The sequence below is a fragment of the Phalaenopsis equestris genome, unplaced genomic scaffold (assembly GCF_001263595.1).
Source record: "Phalaenopsis equestris unplaced genomic scaffold, ASM126359v1 Scaffold000287, whole genome shotgun sequence".
NCBI classification, from domain to species: domain Eukaryota; kingdom Viridiplantae; phylum Streptophyta; class Magnoliopsida; order Asparagales; family Orchidaceae; genus Phalaenopsis; species Phalaenopsis equestris.
In genome coordinates, this window is record NW_018164729.1 from 2150473 (window position 1) to 2170454 (window position 19982).

The 19982-nt window shown below is 37.2% G+C and overlaps 1 protein-coding gene across 1 annotated transcript in view; it reads left to right on the forward strand.

Moving 5' to 3' along the window:
• Window positions 1-19982, forward strand: part of LOC110024967 (kinesin-like protein KIN-14L) — a 77296-nt gene that overhangs the window by 32738 nt on the left and 24576 nt on the right. The window contains exons 9-13 of the mRNA XM_020725176.1: window positions 2862-2953; window positions 3978-4129; window positions 4278-4451; window positions 13691-13837; window positions 18561-18740. Of these exons, the coding sequence (XP_020580835.1) occupies window positions 2862-2953; window positions 3978-4129; window positions 4278-4451; window positions 13691-13837; window positions 18561-18740 (745 nt within the window). The remainder of the gene's footprint in view (window positions 1-2861; window positions 2954-3977; window positions 4130-4277; window positions 4452-13690; window positions 13838-18560; window positions 18741-19982) is intronic.

The following is a 19982-nucleotide window of genomic DNA, read 5'->3' on the forward strand; positions in this document are numbered from 1 at the left end:
AAATGAGCCATCCAATATTTTTTGTAGTCCAAAAGACATAACACGATTGCATGTATAGGTAAAATAACACGTGAGAATTGAAATTGGGTGTTAGATATGTAAATATAAAAGAATTGGGTGGTAAGCATGTAAATTTTCCTAAGATAAACCTCACAGGTTTATCTCATTATTGCTTTATCTTTTGCATCAAACTCTCTAATAAGAAAGCATGCCCATATCAAACTGTAGCCACTAAACTATAACTTGCAACTAATGCATACAAGGACACGACACTAGTAGAAGAATTGAGAATTTGTTTCTCGTAAGTATACAAGGTAAAGATTCGATGTCAAATATGCAAACAAGAAGGAATTCAATGGCCTTCAAACCCCTCCAAAAATAAAGCTTGTATTTCTTCCAAAAACCTGCAAGATGGGGAGCGAGAAAAGCTCCTGAACCTATTCCAGGCCAACAATAGTGGATATCAAGTAGCATTTCGTAGGCGTCTCTTTCATAACTTAAGAAAGGAAAAACAAACTAGTGAAAAATGGCCACCACCATACCATGCATGCTTAACATTTCATATTTAAAAGACCAAACTTTCCAAATAGAACATGAAAAATTTTAGATTTTGCAATTGTAAAACTTTGAGACTCTCCAAAAATTTCAAATAGAGCATCTAATGCCTTCAGATTTAGCAAATGGACCACACATTTAGGATTTAATGGAACGAGAGTAACACATTCATGCACAAGTACTTCGCAAAGATGCATGTTTTAAGTACCCAAAATGAAACTAATAGATTAAAGAAGAAAGATATGACATTTCTCACAAAGTTGTCTTTAATCTAACCTCCGATTCTAAAATCATGTGTTCAACTCCAACTTTTAAAATAACAAGATGTCATAAGAGGGTAAAAAAAATGTGTTGGGGGAAATAATTAGCGTCAGGAATATGAAGGTATTAAGAAAGTTGAAAAAAAAAAGAAAACTTATTAAGCCTTCATTTGAATGTACACTCAAGCCTGTATGAATCGCAACATGAACTCACAATAACTGGACTAAATTTCATTATAGAACTTCCATATAAGTAGCAAAACAAGAATCTTCAGCAACTGTAGCAAAAAGATAATACCTTGGTAGCCAAATATGTGGTTACGCAAGAATAAATCGAGCAGCCCAACAAGAAGACCGAAGAACCAAACAAAAATAACGAGCAAACAATTAAGTATATCAAGTGAGACAGAATTTTGGCAGCACCTCTTCCAATTTTCAACCACCAAAAATCCTACCCTAGGTAGGGATTTTATAGGTAAAAAAGGAAGCCACCACCACCTACACCCTAAGGTGGTTGAATCAGGCAACAGTAGCTGAATTAGGCAACAAAAGCATTTAGGAAGGGAGAGAAGCGACAACAAGCAAAAGAACCGTTGGGCACGAGGCAGGCTTGCGAGTGGGGTTGCTGCTTGTCGTGCGGGGATCGAGAAGGTGAGCCGTGAGTGGAGGAAGAGGAGGGCGAGCCATCTCGTGCGCAACAAAACAAGTAGACAATGGATCGAGCCCGGGAAGGAGAGGGCGAGCCTGTTCGCGAATGGCAGAGGAGACGCGGGAGAGCTGCGACTCTGCTGGGGCCGCGATTGTAAAGAAGTGAGGGAAGCTGCATGCGCGGTTTAGGTGAACTAGAGTTTAAAATAAGGATTTATTTTTATTTTTATTATTATGTTTTATTATATTATATTATATTATTTAATTATATTAATTAACGTGCAATTTATTTGTGTTCGGAGCCCTAGCAAAGTGGGTATCCTCTCTGGGTAAAATTGACGCTCCGGACGCGCTGATGCAGTCTGTTTCGTCATTAGAGGTCGTTCAGACTAGTTCACATTTTTCACCCTGTTTAAGTTCAATTTTAGCCCGAATTTGCACAACTTAGTGGATTTTGTGTATTTTGTGTGCGAGTGTGTTGATAAAGTCTTAAAGGGGTTTCTCTAGGGCTTGAGATCCTATTGGGAACTCTCTTTGGTTTCCCACATGCTGATCCTTAATCACTCGACCGAATGATGATGGTTTGAGATCACGCAGGCGAGGCACCACAAGAGAATCAGGAAGTGGTTCGAATTTCTAAAAGGGGTGGGTCCTAGCTCTAGTCCTCTAAGATAGTTGATAGGAAACCTTACAGCTAGATCCTAGGATCTAAGGAGAGGAGAAACGACCTCACGACCTCAAAATAAATGAGGTCAACAGGCGGTAGGGAGTTTCTGGTAGCATTCCTTAACTTTCTCCCTTCTTTACATGATTGCATAATCAAAATTTCTAGTAAATCTTGGACTTGGGCAAATTTCGTGTTGCAAGGGAGGTGTTGTGCATAAGTAAACACAAATATGGTAGTTGTTGGCATAGGATTTGAACAAAAGCCGCGCTAATGATGAGATCCAAAATTGAACTTTTACGAAGAACTAATTTATTGGTTAATTTGACCTTTATATCTTTCATTAATGGAGGTCATTATACTACTCTCGCCCTTGTGCTGGAGCAGTTTCCACTGAGTTTTTCTTAATTAATTATAAATTTGGAGTAGAGCTTTTTAACTTGAGATGCAAGTTAATATTGGTTAAAAAACATATGGATATGCATGAAACCTTTATCTCATTTGTTTTTGATTCATGAAAATATGCATGTCATGGAGAGCTACAGATATTTGTTAAAACTCTTAGTAAATTACTATTTTTTGTACTATAATCTAAATCTTAGCTAGTAATATTAGGAAAGAGATATACTTGTCTTGACTGAATTGCTGTTTCTAAATTGATCAGGAAACAAATATTTTTCATATATATATTTTTATTTTGAACTGTTCCTCACATAATTATTACTGGGAATCAGATTGGGGGATGTTTTATCATCCTTGACCTTAAAGAAAGAACCCGTACCATATGAGAATTCAAGGCTTACCAAAATGCTTGCTGACTCTATAGGTAACTTTATTTCTTCAGTGAATTCATTTCCTGTTCTCCTCATTTGAACATGTGAATTATCGTCCTAGTTGTGTTTTCTACAGTGAATTATCGTCCTAGTTGTGTTTTCTTTTACTTTTCTGATGGTGTTAAAGCAATTCACCGTTTCCTGATTTGATGGCAGTTAACATGTTATCAGCTTCATTAACATGTTCCTGTTTGTGCTAATATCAAAAGATAAATTTTATTAACATGACACCGTCGACACATTTAGACTTTTTTTTAGAGATTGTTTGGGCAGTTTACATTACTCATTTGTATTATTCAGTTGGTGATAATTATACTTTTGTATTTTTTTTGTTTAATCATTTCCGAATAATTTTTCTATAACTGTTGTATTGTACTTGTAGTTTGATCCCTTGATTATCTGTTATTTTGAAGTGCTTTTGAATAAGTAATGACCGGAAACTTGATCTTTTAGAAAATAGGATAATATTAATTTTGATTTTCTAGTGCTTGTATGCTTCAATTTAAGATATGACTTCAACTTTTTTAAAAGTTGGTTGTAGAACTATGGCGGAGAAAGCAACTACCTAGAAAGCTATGGTGAGAATTTTCAATATATATTTTTCCAACATATCATACTACAATTTTCTTATAACCATCGCACTTTAATAAGTTATGTTTGAAAAAGGAGCTTTACACTACATAAATTTCTAGAAAGTAGCAAGTACGCAGTTCCCTGAACAGGGCTGTGGTGATGGTTTGAAACACAAAACAGACAAAAAGCTGTCCCAAGCAGACTTTTAGCGTTCTCTAGGGAATAATAATCAGCTGCATTTCTTTTCTGTATGTCATTTGTTTGAATTTTTTTTAAAGTACGAAACAAATTCAACAGCAATTCAATTATAGTGTATTCCTTGTTCTTGTTTTTAAAATTTTTTCTTCCGGATGAACTATATTCATTCTTGTTTATTTTTTTCATATATATCTTTTTATAATTACCATCGGATGCCTTTGTCCTGCTGCTTTTTTTCCTCTGCAGGGGGTTGCTCAAAAACCTTGTTAATCACTCATATTTGTCCTAGTTCTTCAAACCTGGCAGAAACACTGCATGCCCTTAACTTTTCTGCAAGGGCAAGAAACGCAGAGCTAAGTCTTGGAAATCGAGATACAATCAAGAAATGGAAAGATGCGGTGAATATGTTGTTTCTTTCTTATAATTGGTTTTACCGTGTTTCTTTATTTTTTTTAAAAAAATTTGAAGCTTCTTTTAAAAAAGAATTTAAAGCTTCTTTTAATGAAATACTTTTCAAGTTTACTGTTAAATCTCTGTTGACTTTAGGCAAATGACTCACGCAAGGAGATATACGAGAAAGAAAAGGAGGTTCAGCTCCTAAAACAGGAAATTTTTGGACTAAAGTCCGCTCTTAAAGATTCCAATGATCAGTGCATTTTACTATTTAATGAAGTTCAGAAAGCCTGGAAGGTTTCATTCACGTTGCAAGCTGATGTCAAGGTTCTAGGTCCTTTTACTCATTCATTTCAGTTTTCTTCATTTCATCAATACCTGTACCTTATTTTTATATGCTTTCAAGTTAATTATTTGTGAGGAGTAACTCTTTAATGACACTAAACCTTTTGTGCCGACCTTAAGCAGATGGGTTTATTTTTCTCCAGTTTTAAAGTCGGTACTTTAAGTGCATGAATCCGTTTCAGTACTGCTATTATGAAGCATTGTTGGAGTATCCTTTAGTGTGATATTTATGCATAATTTGAACTTAAATCTGTAGTGATGTTGTATTTCTATGTGTTTTTCTTGCACACTGTTTATGAACTCCTGTCCTTTACAGATGGCTGTGGTTTTAATAGGCATGGCAAAAAAGGTCACCAGGCCAAGCTCAAGTCAGCCTAAAATTTATACAGCCTTTTTATAATTTCAACTTCCTTAAATGTGCAGAATTGGACCTAAACATGATCACAACACGTGTTGAGTGAGTCGAAGTGAGAAAGACCTGAGGGATAACACCAAATCTAACCTGCTGAATGGATGACCTTGATGGGAAAGTATGAGGGGTGGAGAGAGAGCGAGCTAAAGGCAGGGAGTGACTTAGGAGCTGGGGTTTCCTAGGACACGGAACGACGACGGGTTCAAGATATGCGGGAGCTAAGGCTTCTGGGACGCTGGAAGTTCCTAGATGTGCATTGCGGGATTCCAGGCCGTCCGAATATATATACATAGTGGGCTTTTGAACACCCTGTCGAGGGTTTCTCCTTGGCAGCAAGTTTCCTTCATTTTCTTCTTCCTTTTCTAGTTTTTACCTATTTCCTTATTTTTTAATTAAGTTATACTCTATGAAGGAGCTCTTTTATATTTGTATTTTGTTGTTTTGAGCCAACTAGCATAGTTTTATGTATTTTGAGAGTTTAATATCTGATTTTCTGCTCTCCGAAATGTTGTATCATTTTCTTAGTGCAAGTGATGTGTCTATAGCTTGCTCGGAAATAAATAGTGGAACTTCTCACCATTTCCCCGTTCAATCGCTTTTTTCAGTTTAGACTGCCGCCTAACACGCAAATTTCACCGCTTTTTTCCCTTCAAAATATCTCTGACTGCCCCTGCCCTCCTTTTGTTAACATTCCACAATTATGTTCCCGCAAGCTCCGCTTCGTAAACACCTTCTAGGCTCTTGATAATGGTATCATTTGGTTTCAGTGCTCACAAATCTTAATTTTTTTAGGGATTTGTCCTTCCTACACCTAAACAAAGAATCCCTACAACCTATCCTAGTACTCCGCCAAATTTTCTTCCACATTATCCACCTAGCTCCCCTAAACCATAATTTTTATTTTCATCAAAATTTTCTTTACAAGAGCAAGACATTATGTTGCTAAGGGGAAACCCTCAACGAAGTGTTTAGGAGCCCACTATGGAAGACATGCAAATAAAATTCTCCAATTGCAACAGACAATCTGGTAAGGTCTCCCGTAGCCGTAATTATGACTCATTAGATCGGGGAGAGGAAGTGAATTTCTTCCATCTGGAAGTTTCCAACGATGAAGAACCAATATCCCGACGATTGTCATGAATGTTAGAGGAGAAACCTGGAATTTTGGAGCAGATAAATTTATTAGATTTTGACAGTCGCATTCAGATGAATTCATCGAGTGACTCCGTATGGTGGAACTAGTTTTTAAATTCAAGGGCGTGTTAGATCGGCATCTACGACACGTTTTTCCTCGTGCTCCACTGAGTCGACATCGAGCTTACCAAATAACTTGAAAACTTGTGCTAGGTGCAAGAATAAAATGACAATTTAGTCATTTGTTAGTTATTATTGTGGGGTATTAATATGCCTTAATATGTATCTTGTTGTGTTGAATCTTAGGGTTACGGTGTGGGAGAGATTGCTTACCTCTCGGATTATAGGCTTATCTTTTTTTGTATTCGGGACTCATTTTGATTTGGTAACAACAAAATAAATTTAATTTTTTGTCCTAATTTATGATGAAACTTGTTTCATTTTTATCAAATTGCCATCAAAGCATTCGAGGGTACTGCTCTACTGGAAAATTTTCTCGCTCGCATTCAAGGGTGTTGTATAATTTTGTAAACGTCGAGGCACCCTCACCTTTTGAGCGACATTTTCGTTTTTGTTGGGTTGCGTTGCCTTTGACCAAACCTTCTAATACAGTCGCGATACGAGATAACTGGGAAGCTACATGATAGCAGTGTCTCCTTTGTGACCGATCCTCATGATACAATTGCTATTCGAGCTAGTTGGGATGCCAATGTCGGGATCTTGGTGTATAAGAGTTCAACATTTGTAATAAAAAATCGTCCTGGGCGTAATCACAACGAAGACAGTATATAGTCTGGAGGAGAAATTAGAGGGATGGGTAAGCCAAATCAGATCTAGAATGAAAGAGGGAGTGGTTCTCGTGCATATAGGGGAGATTCATGACCCTGAAAGAATTGATGAAGGTCGCGGGGTTTCACACGTACGTGCTGCCACTTGCTGTTTGTTAGAGCAACAACTTCTTAAGCGGATGCGAGCAACAACAATCAAAAGGATTCACACATCAGGGCAGCATTGTCGTTTTAGGCGGGTCTGAAGGCGCGTGATTAAGCGAAGGTATCGAAATTGAATTTGAGCAAAAACACTTGGAAGGAAAGCACAACATCCAACGATTGGAACAAGTGAAAACAGACGAAACAGGACGAGATGCGATGCAGGGTTGGTCAAAATCGATTCGAAGGATTTTGACCTGGAATGTGAAATAACGGTTGGTGGATACCCAATCGAGGACTTTACCCAATCGTGCTAATGCCTTTTTTTGCGATAGCCTTCCTGACGTAAGGCGATTCAGGAGCCTATGGAGAGGGGCAAACTGATTATGGTGCGAGCCAGATTTATGGAAGAAGGGAAATCAACCCTACCCTCACTTCATGGTTGAAACGATTTTTGGTCAAGGAAATCGGTAAGATATTCTCGCATAAGGAAGCTAAAGATCTCGATCTTTGAATGAGAGGATGCCTATGGTTGGAGAGATATTTTGTTGTTAATGGGTTGACGGAGGAAGAAAAAATTATGGAGGTGACTCTTTGTGTGGAAGGGAAGGCTTTAGCGTGGTATCAATGGAGAGAACAACGCTACACATTCGAAACTTGAGAATATTTGAAGGAATGATTTATGAAGCATTTTAGAACCATGGAGAAAGTGGACTTGCACGGGCAATTTTTTTGCATTAGGAGGGGTCCTTCATGGATTATACGGAGAAATTTGAAATTGATATCAAAAGATGTGTTGGAAAAAAATTCATGAAAGGGTTGGGGCCTGAAATTGCGCTTCGTCTAATGAGATTGTTAGCTTTAGGGGAAACTATGGAATTTGCGCTGTTAGTTGAAGATAAAAATGCAATGGAACTGGCAAATAGAAGCAACACAAGTGAAGTGCCATGTCGAAATGCTACAATCACGATGATATAAAAACTCAAACAGTGAGATTCTAGAGGGAGGCCCCACAGGGCAGGAATAATGGGCCACGATCGAGGGCAATTTTAAAACTCCTTACAAAGATGGGGATTCAGGAGAAGCAAACCAATGTGTTATGTTTTTGTTGTGACGAGAAGTTTGCCAGACACTGCTACAATGATCAAATCTTATAAATTCTCATAATGTGCGACGAGGAAACATGTGATTAAGAAACATAGGAGGGAAACATAGGCGGTTGTGGTGGAGGAAGAACACCCCCACTTAGATGTGACAAAAGTCTCATTGAACTCGATGATGGGGCTTACAATGAACTGTGCTATGAAACTTTGGGTAGAATGAGAGCAGGACGTAGTGATGTTGGTAAATAGTGGGGCCACTTACAATTTCATTTTTACTCCATGAATGAGCAATTGGGGCTTAAGGCGGTTGACGCGAGAAGTTTTGGAGTCATGATGAGAATTGAACAAGTGAAGAAGAGCATTGGAGTTTATAAAGTAGTGATTTAAACACTGCAATGTATTCAAGTACTTGAGGATTTTCTTCCCTTAGAGTTTGAGAACATTGACGTGATATTGGGTATGATAGTTGCAATCCATAGGGGAGATTGATATGAATTGGAAACTCATGATAATGGAGATTTTGGAGGTAGACAAGTTGGTAGTGTTTTGTGGTAACCCTCGTTAGTGCAAGACCTTGGTTACACTCAAGACCATGGTTAGGGCAGTACATGACATAGGGTTGGGATTCTTGGTTGAATTGCATAGCATTGAGAAGACACATGATACAAAGTTGACGGAGGTTCTGACGTCGATCTAACAACTCCTACAATAATTTATAGAAGTTTCCAGTTGTCATGTGGATTGTCATCTCAGAGGGAACACAAACATGTAATAACCTTCAGATCGAGGGTCTCTCATCAATATGTGCCCATACCACTACCCCCAAGTACAAAAGGATGAGATCAAGAGATTGATCCAAGATGTCAGGATCATACAGTTTAGTGTGAGCCTATTATCTAGCCCAGTCTTGTTAGTGAATGAGGATGAGAGTTGGCGTTTCTGTGTGGATTATCAGATAGTGAATAAGGAAACATTAATTGACACATTTTTGATCTTGGTGATCGATGAGCTACTGGACGCATTCTGTGGGGTTGCAATATTCTCCAAGATTAACTTGATAGATACCATCATATTTGGATGCGGCTGACGAATGTGCACAGACTTGCATTTCAAACTCATGAGAGTTATTATAATTTTCTGATTATGCCATTCAGGCTCACCGACACAACGACTACATTTTAATTACAGTTGAACAAGGTTTTTCGACCTTTACTCAGAAAGTTTTTGTTGTTCTTTGATGATATCCTTATGTACAACCATTCTTTGGAAGACAATATTGATCATTTGAAAATGCCGACGTACTCAGTGAGCACCATCTTTATGCTTACTTAAAGAGGTATTCGTTTGCCTAGTATAAGGTAGAGTACTTAGGGCATGTAGTGTCGGCTGCTGGGGTGTTGGCAAATCCATTGAAGGTGGAAACTATTTTGGATTGGCTACTATCTAAGACCTTGAAGAGGTTGAGAGGATTTTGGGGGTTACAAGGCATTGCCAGAAGTTCGTGAAGGGTTACAGTTCGATTACGTGATTATTGACAATACAATTAAAAAATGGTAACTTTCAATGGGGCATCCAATAGCACATGCTTTTAAGAACTTAAAGAATGCCATGAAGAGTATACCAGTGCTGGTGTTAACAAATTTAAACCAACAATTCGTTGTAGAGATGGATGCTCCAGTCTATGGGTTAGGTGTAATTCTCATACGGTGTCAACATTCCATTGTTTATTTTAGTCAAGCGCTGACAGTGAGAGCCGGACTCAAGTCAGTTTATGAACCAGAGCTTATGACAATTGTGCTCATCATTCAGAAATGGTGACCTTATTTGTTGGGCAGTGTTTTACAGCACACATGTATCAGTGTGGCCTTAAATTTCAGTTAGAACAACGCATGGTGGTTGGGGAACATCAAAGCTAAGCTACTGGGATATGATTTTGAATTCAATATCACCCGAGATTAAAGAATATGGCTGTTGACGCCTCGTCACGATGGTTGGAAGAATCTAATGGTTGGCATTGTCAGTTTCTTTGGTTTTAGATTAGGAGGTCCAAAGTCAATGAAGTGAGGTAGATGAGGAATTGAGCAAGATTTAGTCAGATGTAGTGAATGGCGACAATAGCTATCTCGGTTTTTCTCTGAATGACCAACATTTACTTTACCAAGGCTACTATATATTGCCACAAAATTCAAGATACATGCCAAAGTTTTCACATGAATTTCATGACAATGTTGTCGAGGGGCACTTTGGCTTGCTTAAAATATACTAGAGAATCACATCATAATTGTTTTGGGTGGGAATGATAAAGCATGCGAAGGATATGGTCTCAAAGTCTAGCATTATTGGAGAAGTGCGAGAGGAGGTGATGTTGGTTTTCAGTGTAGGTTTACCTTGGTTAGAAGTATTTATAGTCATCTTGGTGGTGGTGGATCGATTGAGAAATTACGCTCACTTTTAACCCCTACACATGCCTGTACTGCCTTTTTTGTCGCCGTTAGTTTTATATAGGAGCTTGTCCGTTTGCATGAGATTCAAGATCGATTGTGTCAGATTGAGACAATGTCTTCTTGAGTCATTTTTGGAGGGAGCTGTTTAAAATGCAAGAGACCTTATTGAAAAAAAGCACAACATACCACCCACAGATTGACGAACAAACCAAAGTGGTTAATCTGAGCATGCATACCTATTTGCTTTGCTTTGTATCTGATGCACCCAAGCAGTGGACTAAATGGCTAACCTGGGCAGAGTAAAGCGAACGTTGACGAAGCTTGGCTTGCTACTGGCCGTGTAGGGGTGGGAGTGTTTTCTCAGAATGAGTCGGGTAAGTGCTTTATTGCGACCGAGAGAAATTTACTTGATTGGGATAGCTTAAGCGTTGAATTCGAAGCGGTTCGATTTTTTGGTGCATTGGTTGAACCGTGGATTAAGGAGATGAATGACGTGATTATTGAGGGGGACAACATCAATGTCATTGATACTTTACAACAAACGATGGGGAGATCTTTTTGGGGACCCCCTTGCGATCTCAACTTTGATGCGACCTTTTTAACTGGATTTCGGTAGGTTATATTCTCACAGATAGTTAGAGTTATAAATATGATAGCTCATACTTGTGCGAAATTAGCTTTAGATGATAATTTTGTTATTAAAAATATAGATGATAGTTGTCCTTTGTTTGTTTTTGTTAAAAGGGGTTACTACTCAGTAGCCTCTTTCTTTTTGCTTTTTTAGTGGTTTTTGCCACGGGTTGTATTTTACTTATTTTCTTTTAATGCAAATTGCAAACCGTTCAAGGGCAGAGTGTTAATACAATCCATCTTATCATATAATTTCTCATATCATTCCTTATAAAATCTTTTATAACTTTGATACACCTCATTTGGTGCATCATGGACACAGTACTATGCCAGTGTCTCCAGTGGACCAGTACTTAGAAAAGAGGGATAAGATGTTGGCGGAATGGATGAGACATTTATTAAAAGCGCAACAAAAGTAAGCCAACGAACATCGAAGGGATGTACAATTTGCCATAGGAGATAGGATGCATCTAAAACTTCGGTCCTATCATCAGAAGACATTGGCCAGACGCAGGAATAAGCTCTCCACACACTATTTTGGTCCTTATGAGATCATTAAGCAATTGGGCGATGGCTTATCGTTTACAATTGCCACCTTCGTCGAGACTCCATCCAGTGTTCCATGTATCACAGTTAAGACATGCTTATAGTGATAATGCGTATTCTTCTTCACTTCCTCCTACTTTGACGAAGGATATAAAAGTTCTCTTGGACCTTTGAGTTAAAAGGGGTGCTAAAAAAATAGACAGGCGGGAAAGGAGTGCTTATTAAATGAAAATGATTGCCAGATTATGACGACACATGGGAGCGATACAACTTGATCCTCTGTTTCACCTTGACGACAATGTGACTTTTTGGGATGTGAGTAATGTTAGATTAGTGTCTATGGCACCATTGGCCTCGTGCTCTACTGAGTCGATATCGAGCCCAACAAATAATTTAAAGACTTATGCTAGGTGTAATACTAAAAGGGCAGTTTAGTCATTTGCTAGGTTATTAATGTGGGGAATAAATATGACTTGATACGTTTAAGATTATGTTATGTTATTGTTGTCTTGAATCTTAAGGTTAGAATTTGAGATAGATTGACTATCTCTCAAATTGTGGGTTTATCTTTTATGTATTTGGGTTTATATCGTTTTGATTTGGTACCTGCAGAATAAAATTTATTATTTCTACTCTAATTTTTTCTGAAACTTATGGCATTCCTATCAGGACATTCCACTTGGTAAAATTGACATCCATCAAGCTCAAGAAGAATGCTTCATTGTGTTGCAAGCATTTGAAGGGCATAGCCAGCTTAAGTGAAAAAAATAAAATCACTTTTTGGTTCAAGTTGAAAAAAGTGATGCTATGCAAGTACCTACCAACACATAATAGACATGGTTTGTTCTTGAGAGTTCATCACTTACAACAACAAGGTCTCCTAGTAGAGTAGTACACCACTTTGTTTGAGCAATTTATGTTGAAGTGTAAGTTAATAGAGAGCCCGTGGAGAACATCGTAGCTCGACATCTGAGAGGATTGAGACTGGTCATATACAACGTAGTACAACTATAGTTTTATTGGATGTAATAGGATGTCCAGACCCTAGCCCTGAAGGTGGACAAACAATACATTAGTATCAGACTCGCACCACCCTTCAAACAGAGTTCAGCCATCGGATCAGACAACAAAAGTACACCCAATGGAACTCTCAAGCCGAATTAGTAGAGAAACCCATCCAGAGTAAAGAAAAGACGGAGACCACAAATACTCTTAAATCTATCATAGTCAGAAAGTGCTTCAAGTTCTGCGGTCTTGGTCAAATTGCATCAGATTGTCCAAACAGGAGTTAATAGGAGCAGGCACAAAAGCCCCTAAATCAAAAAGAGCGACAGAAGCATAGTCCTTGCACTTATGGTTGCCTGAAGAGTTGTCTCTCAGGCCAAATAATATCAAGAGTGGAGGCTATTCAAGGTAATTTTGTACTTGCTGCAAGTGACTTACGAGGCATGCTGTTTAATTACAAGAGAGCATAATTGTTATTCAGTAGATAAAAAAGATATTTGATACTACGAATAAAGAAACTGAAGCAAGTTTTTAATATATATGTCTGAATACAATTATTCAAAAAATATATAATTTATTTGTCCCACATAAATCCTATTTTTAACAATGCGGAATCCATTATTTGTTCATCAGATCAGCAACAATGTCAATAAGTGAGCTTGCAAATCTGACTCTGCAGGTCATCTCTATTTATCAAAACATATTCAATTAGAATTAAGTTCATCATCTCTTTCATTAATCTTCAATTACCCTTCTCCAACATGTGTATTTAATCAATGTCTTCTCATACTCATATGAACACATATTTTGATGTCTTTTTGTTGGTGTGTTTATCCTTTGTATCTTTAATCTTCTTTCTGAATTTGGTCCTTTATTGTATCTTGATACCTTCTGACTTTTTGTTTTTACGAACATTGAAATCTGAGATGCTCAAACTTGCCTTTTGTTGTATGGCTTGAATTACTTTTTTTGCCAACTCTGGTTATTTCTCATATTTTCTTCACTTTTCTAACTGCAGTCTGAAAACACTGTTCTTGCTGATAAGCTCAAAATTGAGAAAGAACAAAGCTCTCAACTGAGGAATCAAGTTGCTAGTCTTTTACAAGTAGATCATGAGCAGAAAGTGCAGATACACCAACAAAGTTTGACCATACAAAATCTGCAGGTTGGTCTTCTGTCCTTGTATTTAATGTGTTAAATTCATTTATCTCTTTTGTTGAATGGGTTTTCTTAAAGCAGTTTTTATAACTAGAAATCGATTTGAGTACATAAGGACAATTCCCAAGATTATTTTAGAGGAATATATATATATTATTTATTTATTTATATTTATATAAGACAAGTGCCGCCAATCGTGGCCTGTTGGTAGAGCAGCCTCTTTAAAGGTAAGTCCCCTCAAGCCACGGGTTCGAATCCCCCTCTGGTCAGTATATCGGTTGTGAGGGCCATCCTTGAATATTTAGGCACATGAGGGTGGCTGGGGGCTCGTATAATAGCCTCCGACCATTCTTTTTTATTTAAAATAATAATAAATAAATATAAGACAATATAGATATAACTTTTCTAGGAAAGAAATCCTTTGTAATATGAAATTTATTGGAAGACTCATTTGATTTGTTTTGCTTGAAGTCTAGTGAAAATATGTCAGTGACAAATTTTTTTTTTTTTTAATTCTTATCTTGCCAGTTGAAGTCTTCTGTTCACTAGAGTGCCTGTACTCATTGTGCTCTCATCTGAATCATAAGTTTTTTGAACCTTTTGGTCATCATCTATTCACAAATTGGAAGGAGGTGATGTGTTGTAGTAATAGTGGATCAAGATTAATGGTGATATTTGTTGGTGTTCCTGTGACCACTATCCTAGAGTTAATAGGAGCAGGCATAAGCGCCCCTAAATCCAAAAAAAAATAAAATAAAATAAAATTGGTTCCAAATTCAAATCGTAGACCTGATCTATTATAGATTTCCTCATATTTTGATGGGCCTTGAAACATTCAGAATAATTATGCTAAAATGTTTTATAAAATATACAATATACTATGATGCTTTAATTTCAACTAACTGCTAGCATCCACAAAACAATGAGCCAATCCATAGTTCCTTTTTTTAACGGAGAAGAATGCCTATTTTAATCATAATTCAAGCCGTAGAAGGACTTCAAATACGAGTATTAGCTTCGCCTGTTTACAAAAGTTTTAAAAATATAGATATCGGGGAACATAAAGCAACTTTGTTGAAGTAACATAAATGACATCGAGCAAATATAATCCAATTTGGAGTAATAGGTGGTTCCTTATGAAAGTCAAATTGGATGGGACCATTTTAGAATATGCATAAAAAAATTATCTTTATAATTGGACCGTTGAGAGAAAGTTCAGTGTAGTCAGTTTCCAAAGAAAGTTTAATACTAACTTGAAAAGTTTCAATTGGACATTAATTTATTGTTAATCTATAGTTTGAGATGACCCAACAAAAATTTGTAAAATTGGCATCAAAGAGAGACCTAACAAACATTGATATCTCCTTTTTAGTGAAGGTGGGAGTAAGTTTGCTTTGTTATGGAGATGTATGTAGAAGGAATCAAGGGGATGACTTGTGCTCTAGAGTTGTAGGTTCCAAAGAATGCAAAGTAGGAGGAGTTCTGTGAAGCTATGTACTACTAGAATAGGAGGTGGCGATCTAATTGGATTCATCCAAAACCTTTGAAACATCCAAAGTGGGAGAAAGATGTGGGATCTGATGAAAATTTATTGGTAAAGATGGAGGATCGAAAATGGAAGCTGCATTAACTATTGTGGCATTATCTTGAGCCAAATTGAGCAAATGAGCATTATGATGAAGGCAAGGGGAAAAACACAAATTGACCTTAAGGTGAGGAAACAATAAAAGGTGTCATGTCTGCACTAGATGCAATGGGATAAAAATTGAAAGCTCTACCCAAGCGTGAGCGCTAGTCAAAATAATTGTTGACAATGTGATGCGCTACATTAAAGATTGGGATAACAAGTGTAGCATGCATGGATTAAGTTGACATTAAGATTAAAGCCAAGCTAAGATGTTGCGAGTGCTCGCATCCATTTGAGCTTGCAGAGCACAATAGAGACAATGTGATGCGCAACATTAAAGATTGGGATAACAAGTGTAGCATGCATGGATTAAGTTGACATTAAGATTAAAGCCAAGCTAAGATGGTGCGAGTGCTCACATCCATTTGAGCTTGCAGAGCACAATAGAGGTGAGCAAGTAGCGAGCACTTAGGATTGAGCAAGTGCATGAACAAGCTTGGAAAAGGTGTAGTTTTCCTTAGCGTTACTAAGTGCAGATACGCGAACAAAAAACACATACGATTGCAAGGTCATTTTAATGATTAATTTTCATAATAATTCTAACCCACATGGATGGATTTGGGGGACGACTTGTACTCCTTCTAACTCACCTGTAAATTTATAATATGTTTTATATAATATTGTTTGTGTATATTTGTCATGCCCTATTTTTTATTATTTGATATTTCTGACAAAAAGCATTGAGATGTTAAAAAAAAAAAGATCTTTTTTGAGCGGTCATGAATATCAATACCTTTGGGATTGAAAGCAACAAAAATCAAATTAGGAGTTATTTACACTCAAATTTTATTGAATTTATAATCAAACATAATGTCTAGGTGAGACGAACTAGATATCATCAAAAGTGATTCGATTTGTGTCCAAGTGACTTTAGATCATGCACTTAAAGCATAATAAGAAGCTTTTGGACATACTTTGTAGTGCCAAATGATCTCAAAATTTGGAGAACTTATGATTAAATCAAACGTCTTGACAAGACAAATCCAACGAGCCCAAAATAACTCAAGTTTGACATCGTTAAGACATTCAAATACTAAAAAAAAATTCATGCAATCAATGGGATCACGTTGGGCCGTCATTTAGAGTGGTTCAAATTCATGTATTTTTTTTTAAAAAGTGCAAATCTTAAAATTCATAAATAGACCTCCATTCTTTCATGAAGAGGGAGGAGTTGTCTGACCGCCTCACCGTAGCTAGACTGTCGTTGCTCAACCTCCCATGGTCGTCTCAGCTGGATTGCTGTCTCCATTTTAGTACCACAATAGCCAATGGACTGCCGTTGTCATCATTGAACCACCTTAATCAATCGTTGCCACCGTTAGGCTGTCATTTCTGGATTCCTACCATTTCTGGACCGCAGTTGCTATTGGATTGCTGCCGAATTGTTATCGATGTAGAAGTACCATTGCTACTGCCAGACTACCGTCCTCTGTTTGTTGCATTTGCCGATTCCAAATTTATCGCAAGATCGTCGCATTTCGATAGTTGTAACTGTCGGACCATTTTCGTCAGGTCGTTGTCGCTGCTATACTTGTTTCTCGACTACTATCACTGCTGAACTGAACGTTGTTGCCCAACAATTGTCATTAGACCCCTAACCAAATCATTCTTCCTCAATATTTGTTATCGTCAAACCAAAATCACCTTTTTATTGCCGCTGCCATCGAACCACTGCCCCAAATCATCTTTGTCGTAATTTCTTTATCATCGTATCTCGTCCACTGTAATTGCTGAACCACACTTGCTGCTAGACAGCTACAGCCTCTTCCAGACGGTTGTCTCCCAATTGTTGCCTCCGCCCCTTGTTTGCCAGTATCTCATTTGCACATTGTTGCTTGGTCATCACCATCGTTGCCACCACTGGAACATTTGTTTATGGCCGTTTCTTTCACTGCATCATTGTGGTCCAGTTGCCATCACTGACACTTAGCCGCCATAACTGCTGCCCGATCACAATTGTTGTTGTTGGAGCACCGCTAACGATGTTTCTCTCAAATCTCTGTAATTCGATCTGCACAGTTGGTCTTCTGCCATGATAGCTGGGTCGTTACTCCATGTTCTAACATATTCAAGCTGATAATCCCATTCATGTAACATTGCCTTCTCTGGAAGAAACAGACCAACTCTTAACTTATATATTTTATAGTGGAATCATTTCAACTGAGTTACCCGCTTTAATATTTCCCCTTTCAGGTTTTCCATATAAAATAGTTGATCCTCTTGCTGCACGTCATTGTTCATGGATAATTGGCATGCCGTTTTGGTGTGCTGTGCGTCATGGCTCATCATTTTAAAGAAGAATGAAGTCCTTTTATGCCATAAAGTGCCACTCTTGTTTTGGCCATCGCTGGACAGCTTTCATTGCAAGTTTAGCACCTAAAATACTTTGTACTTCTTCCCTGTAGAAGATTAGTCCAGTGTTAGACAATAAGCACACCATCCAACATTGATAAGATAAGAATGAGCCTTGGTGATTGACAGCTTGTACCATGTCAGTTTTTTTGAGTATCTAGTGCACAAATTTAATACCTGTTTGTGTTCTCTTCATTGTGTGATGGAGCCACGTCACATTGTAATAAAGTTAGCAAATAATAAAAGCCCCAGTGCAGATTTTTTTCTGGCTTTTGGGCTTCATTTAGTTTTGGATGGATTGACATGCCTTTCACTAGAGTTATCAATTTCAGGGTTGGCTTTGGATGATTTGGTAGGAATGTCATCATATGCATATAGAGCCTTGTTCATTTGAATTATTCTAGCTGTTTTTATTGTTAGACATAAATATAATGCTTAGCTAATAATGCTTTCAGTCCTATTACACTATCTTGCACCATGTTGAAATGATTAGAAGGTTTATACAATAACTTGTTTTTATATATGAATACTAAAACAGTTTGTTAACGGTAGTCATGATTTCTTATTTGAAAATCATGCATTTTTCTGCCCATTTGCAGTTTTGTTGTGTTTTATAATGTTATAAGCTTTCTATGTGATATCATTGTATAGATCACCGAGTTTTTTTTTCTTTTCCTTGTTATTTATTTAGGCTAAAATTAAGGGCATTGAGTTACAACTCGGGGATGCCCTTGGTTCAAGTGATTTGAGATCAGAGAATAGTTCTGCTGGTGCTTTTTCCTCTCCAAACGGGGTTCAGGACAGCGTTAATTCAGCAAGTATTACCAAAAAACTTGAAGAAGAACTCTCTAAGCGTGATGCACTTATTGAGGTTTGTTGTGCCACCTTTTGATTAAACTGGCACTTGCATAATTTAAATTTATAAAGATCAACTTTTATTGGCAGCAGAAAATAGTCATTTCACCAATTTGGTTTTAGCTGAATTTTGCTGATGACTTAATTGAATATTTAGGTGACTTATATGGCTTATATTGTTACATCGGTGATATTACTCTTAAAATAATCCACTATAGTCTAGTGCCAGCTCATACTGAAAGGCTTGAAGTCATTCTCAACTTTATTATTTTATCTAATTGTTGGCAGTTAAAGACAAACATATTGACTTGAATACTTGAAAACGTAAGACTTTGAAAAAATCATTACATTTTACTATGCTATTATAAATAAATTGGAGGCTAAATTAACAGTTTAGAATTATGTTGTTGTAGATTTGATTAGTCAAGTTTAGGTGTCCGTTCCATTACGTGGCCTGGTACCCATCCCCATAAATTTGGCTACTTGGAAAGATTACTGACAGACTCAGGAGATGCTGCAATATGACCGTGCCACATGCATCTGTTGGCGATGATTATCAGATTCTTTACACTAAGTTTTGAACATTACATTTTGGAGCGAAGGGCCTCATTACACTGTCTATGAGAATTTCCAGTATTTAGCTCTTCTTGGTTGTTATGGTGGTCACATGATGGAAAAATATGTCTATGCTGGTGTGGTTGAGTGTGGAGGTGTAAAAGACATGATTATTTGCGTTATTCTAGTTGGTGGTAATGTATTTTTTAGTACTGATTTTAAAATTTTCCACCTCGTTAGGTGAAATGGAGACTAGAAGTGCAAGCTAATATTTGTTTTTCAGATTTGAAAATTACTAACGTTTTCTAGGCCTTCTGCCTCGATTGAAAGCGAAGCATATGGTTCCTCTTTGCGTTATTTGCTCACTGAATGCTTCAGCCTTTTTTAAACAACAATAGTTGTCTTCCATCAAACTGATACAAACAACTTTTGATTCCATTGTACTCTCAAATATTTGCATCTTTAAGACACAATGTGATCTTGCAAAACCATGAAGAATGTTGCAATTATTCATGCCTGTACATTCTCTTTGTTTACATATCATTTAGTGACACATTTATTTCTTTTAATATTTACGAGTTATTGGAGAAGAAATGCATGAACTCCATGTATGTTTATAAATAACTGTTGATGAAACTTTGTTTACATTCATCTTAAGCATCTATGCTGATGTATGGCATGCAAATTGCTGAATCATATAGAT